Raw genomic sequence first — 4,386 nt, 5'->3', positions numbered from 1 at the left:
GGCAAAGAACTCTACTTTTCTTAATCTTTCTCTCCATAAAAAAAAATTCCTTCACATATTTTACAAAAGCTGGGGGGCCATGGCCCCTGTAGCTTACAACATAGCTCCGCCACTGCCGCCGCTACAAATTTACCACGACCTTTAAATGACCCCAACTTTCACGCATCCACCTAGCCGTTGATACACACACCGTCCCCGCCTTTCGTCATCATCCGGCCCGTTGAAAACAAGGATCGAAGGTTTCACAAGGAACCCAAAGCATGGGAAGAGTAGAGGAGCACAACATCATAACGATGCTTTCGAGACTCTAAGTACGTCAACGTACATCGCAGCCGCTAGCTCTTGCCATCGCCGGCAACAAGGCATTTGCATACACGGCTCTCACTTCCCCTCATCGGATCTGGTTCATCCACCTAGTCATCCAGGCGCCACCGACCACACATCGAGAATCATCCCCACGAAATTGAGCTGAAATTATCACACAGTTAATAGTTTATAGTCCAAGCGACAAGTCTAAAAAGCATACTATTAAGTATAGGTTGTTTCTTTCCACAAAATGTGGGCAAGTTATTCATCTTCTTTAACAAGCGAAGAAGTGAACTCTCAAAAGAATTATTAAATAACGTAGAACAAATTTCAAGAAGCTCGCGTCGGTGTATTAAGGGTACACTTACTATATAAATATGTAAGTACAGATGGATAAACAGAAAATAATGTTGATAGATTAATAGCCTGTCTTTCAAAATAGATGCTTTATGAATACCTTGTGACAAATCGTAATTATCTGTCAGTACATTGTGACAAGGCCCGTATGTTGGCAGCGTTCTGTTGGCACTTCTAGATGCAAGTCCACATGCATTTCATGCTGGCTTTGTTACGTCGTGCGCGTATGTACGTAGCGCCTACCAGCACGGACTAGCTGTGTACACACTCGGTTGGCTCACATATGTATAGCATGCACATCTGAGCAAGTACACAGACCATTATTGTTTGTTGAATCTAGCCATACGCAAGGACAAATTCGTACTATGACACACCAAGGATTGTTGAATCTTGACACACGTAATATCGCTGGGTACAGCTTTCTTCTTAAGAAGAAAGAAAGGCGATCTCGCCTCCTACCGCCAAGGCGCCTTTCTCCGCCGCCGTCCTCCGGCGGCTCCCCTCCGCTGACGACCTCGGTCGTCGGTGGTGAGGTGGGTCGACGCATCCATGCTGTGGATTGTTTTAGGCATTAGTTTTTTAGGATTTTGGGTTGTTCATCGTCATGGCTTCGGCGGTGGTGATGGCGGCGCCGACTAATAAATCTTCAGATCCTTTCCCAGCGTGGCGATTCGCTTTTCGGGTGGATTTGGAAACCAAATTGTTCAAGGAAAGATGGTGCGGCAGCGGCGGCATCCTCGTCATGGACTTGTGTCCTCGGGCTCCGCCGTTGCGACGGCGTTTGCTCTAGCGCCGGCGTGGAGCTTGGGAGGTAGTCCAGGAGCGGATGCAGATTGTGGTCTGCATCGACGGCATCTGGAAGATGGTGGATCTGGTTTCGTGGTTCGTGGCAGGCAGGTATGGTTTCCTCCTCCAACTTCTTAGTTGGGCGGGGGTGCGAGATCTGGAGTTCGATGTCGTGTCCGGGGTGTTGCCCCGGTCTGATTCGTTCAACAGCAATGGCTTCACCATTATTGGCGAGCCACCTTGGAGGTCCACAAAGCTGCATATTAGCGACGGAGCCGTGTCGAGCTTGGGTGTGGAGGCGACCCGTCATTTTCTCCTTTGGTGGCTACTATGGTGGTGCCTGAGGCAGGTGACGGGCGTTGGTGCCAAGCTTAGAGGATTCTTTAGTCTTGTTTGTAATTTTACTTATTGGCTGGTGTTCCTGTGTGCAAAGGCTAGCGTTCTGCTGTTTTTTCAGTTTTATCAGGTCGCTATGTACGTGGCTTGTACTATAATCCTTATGATATAAATGAGACACGTATTACCATGACAAAAGAAAAATCTTCACATACGTAGGGCCGTTGGATTGATTTATCGTGGAGGGGACAGCTTCGTTGATTGTTCCTCCGCTGTTCTGGAAGAAGTTTTTCCTAACTCGTTGCGCGCGACACATATATGTGGTCCCATGCAGGATTGTTCCATGCATGCATGCACGAAAAACATGCGAAGGCCGCCGGATTGATTGATCGTGGTACGTGAAGGGGACAGCTTCGTTGATTATTCCTCCGTTGATCTGCATGCACATAGCACATAGCGTGCCGCCGGTCACTTGCCACGCATGTGCTTGCGTCACCGCCACACGGCCTACCCCCCGTATCTCGCCCTTCTGCATGGGGCATGAGCCCTGCTCGGCACGTCCTTAAATACTTGCCGCCTCCTCCCATCTCCCAACGCACATTAATCATTTGATCAGCCTCTCGCCTTGTTTGCTTTGTTCTTTGTAAGGTGGAGTAGGTAGCTCGCTCAATACATACCTCTCTCGATCGTCTCTGCTTTATCCAATTTAGGCACTTGTGTTCAGCTATCTATCGAGTAGGATAGGAGTAGAAGGTAATGGTGTTTTAAAACCTAAGATCGATCGCTTTTCAAGGAAACTGACTCTTTAATATTGCGTGCATGCAGGAAGGCGACCATGGCAAGCAACAGCAGCATCCCAGCCACTACCTTGAGCGAGATCCGTGTTGCTCAGCGTGCGGACGGGCCGGCGGCGGTGCTCGCCATCGGCACGGCGAACCCGCCCCACTGCGTGCCTCAGGAAGACTACCCCGACTACTACTTCAGCGTCACCAAGAGCGACCACCTCACCGACCTCAAGCGCACCTTCGCCAAACTATGCGGGATGACGGGCATCAACAGGCGTTTCTTCCACCACACGGACAAACTGCTCGCCACGCACCCGGACTTGTCCCTCGACTCCCGGCTGGATGTCGTGGCTACCGCCTCCCCCGAGCTCGCTGCGTCGGCTGCCGCGAACGCCATCGCCGAGTGGGGCCGTCCGGCGAACGACATCACCCATCTCGTCGTCAGCACCAACGCGGGGTCGCATGCGCCGGGCGCCGACGTCCGCTTGGTCACACTCCTCGGCCTCCGCCATGATGTCATGCGCACTATGCTCCAGCTCAACGGCTGCGCTTCCGGATGCGCCGCCCTACGCCTAGCCAAAGACCTCGCCGAGAACAACCGCGGCGCGCGCGTCCTCGTGGCCTGCGTCGAGCTCACTATCACCGCCTTCCGCGGGCCCGACGAGGCGGACTCCTTGGACACCCTCATCCCCCAGGGACTCTTCGGTGACGGTGCAGGTGCCGTCATCGTGGGTGCTGAACCCTACGTCCACGAGCGCCCGCTGTTTGAGATGGTGTCAGCCTCCCAGTACATGATACCAGACACCGAGCACATGCTCACCATGCAGCTCAGCAGCGGTGGCATCGGCGGGACCATTGCCACCGGACTGCCAAGACTGGCGGCGGGCATCGTTGAGCAGTGCTTGTTGGATGCGTTTGGCGACCGCCTAGCCGGCATCGAAGGTGTGGTCGAATGGAACAGCCTCTTCTGGGCCGTGCATCCCGGCAGCAGTGCGATGTTGGACCACATCGTGAGGGCACTCCGGCTTGCTCCTGGGAAGCTGGCGGCGAGCAGAACCGTGGTGAGAGAGTACGGAAACATGCTGGGCGCCACGGTGATCTTCGTGCTCGATGAGGTCAGGCGCCAAAGAGAAGATCCTGAAGGAGAGGGAGCTGGCCATGATGAAGGCTGGGGGGTGATGATGGGATTTGGACCGGGGTTCACTGTGGAGACGATGCTGCTGCATGCCGCTACCTAGGTAATTAGAAAGAAGGAATAAAAAACACATGGCATATATATTCAATAAAGTGCATGCAATGCAATCTTTTATATTTCCATATCCACATATCACCTATATATACGTACGTGTAAGAGATGTGAAGAACATGTGGTGTGACAGTGGTCAAGTCCTGTAAGAGTGATCTGCACTATATGGTTATGAATATCACTTTAGCTACTTGTAAGTCTCCTGAATTGTATATTGGGTTCAGCCCATTTCTTGGTCGTTCAATTTTTTTTTCTCTGAGTTTGGTGCTGTGTTTTTTCCTGGCCTGTGGTGGGCTTTTTTTTTCTGGACAGTACCTATATTTTTCCTAGTCCATTTGCATCAGGGCCGAAGCCCATTAACTGTGCGATCAAGCCCTCCTCTCTCTTCCTTTGTTAGATCACAAAGAGGAGGCTCGGCGGAAGCCATATGCAGAGACAGCCAAGGCATTTTTATGGGAAGCTCAGCCATAGTCATCGCAGGAGTTTGGGACGCAGCTACACTGGAAGCGATAGCCTGCTGGGAGGCCATTGCCTTGGTGGAGGATCTTAATCAACAGCAGCTTATTGTGG

At 51.9% G+C, this 4,386-nt stretch overlaps 1 protein-coding gene across 1 annotated transcript; it reads left to right on the top strand.

Annotated features, from left to right (window-relative positions):
- The first annotated feature begins 2,284 nt into the window (after positions 1 to 2,284).
- LOC123083302 (bisdemethoxycurcumin synthase) lies at positions 2,285 to 4,060 on the top strand. The gene is made up of 2 exons (XM_044505373.1): positions 2,285 to 2,538; positions 2,611 to 4,060. The coding sequence occupies exon 2, from the start codon at positions 2,621 to 2,623 to the stop codon at positions 3,806 to 3,808; it is 1,188 nt and encodes a 395-aa protein (XP_044361308.1). The 5' UTR covers positions 2,285 to 2,538; positions 2,611 to 2,620; the 3' UTR covers positions 3,809 to 4,060.
- The last annotated feature ends 326 nt before the right edge of the window (positions 4,061 to 4,386 follow it).

This window comes from Triticum aestivum, chromosome 4A (assembly GCF_018294505.1).
Source record: "Triticum aestivum cultivar Chinese Spring chromosome 4A, IWGSC CS RefSeq v2.1, whole genome shotgun sequence".
Lineage (NCBI taxonomy): Eukaryota > Viridiplantae > Streptophyta > Magnoliopsida > Poales > Poaceae > Triticum > Triticum aestivum.
This window is presented reverse-complemented; position numbering and strand designations above follow the sequence as displayed.

Excerpts from the sequence above, each read along its gene's own strand:
- LOC123083302 (XM_044505373.1), top strand. The coding sequence starts at position 2,621 with ATGGCAAGCAACAGCAGCATCCCAGCCACTACCTTGAGCGAGATCCGT.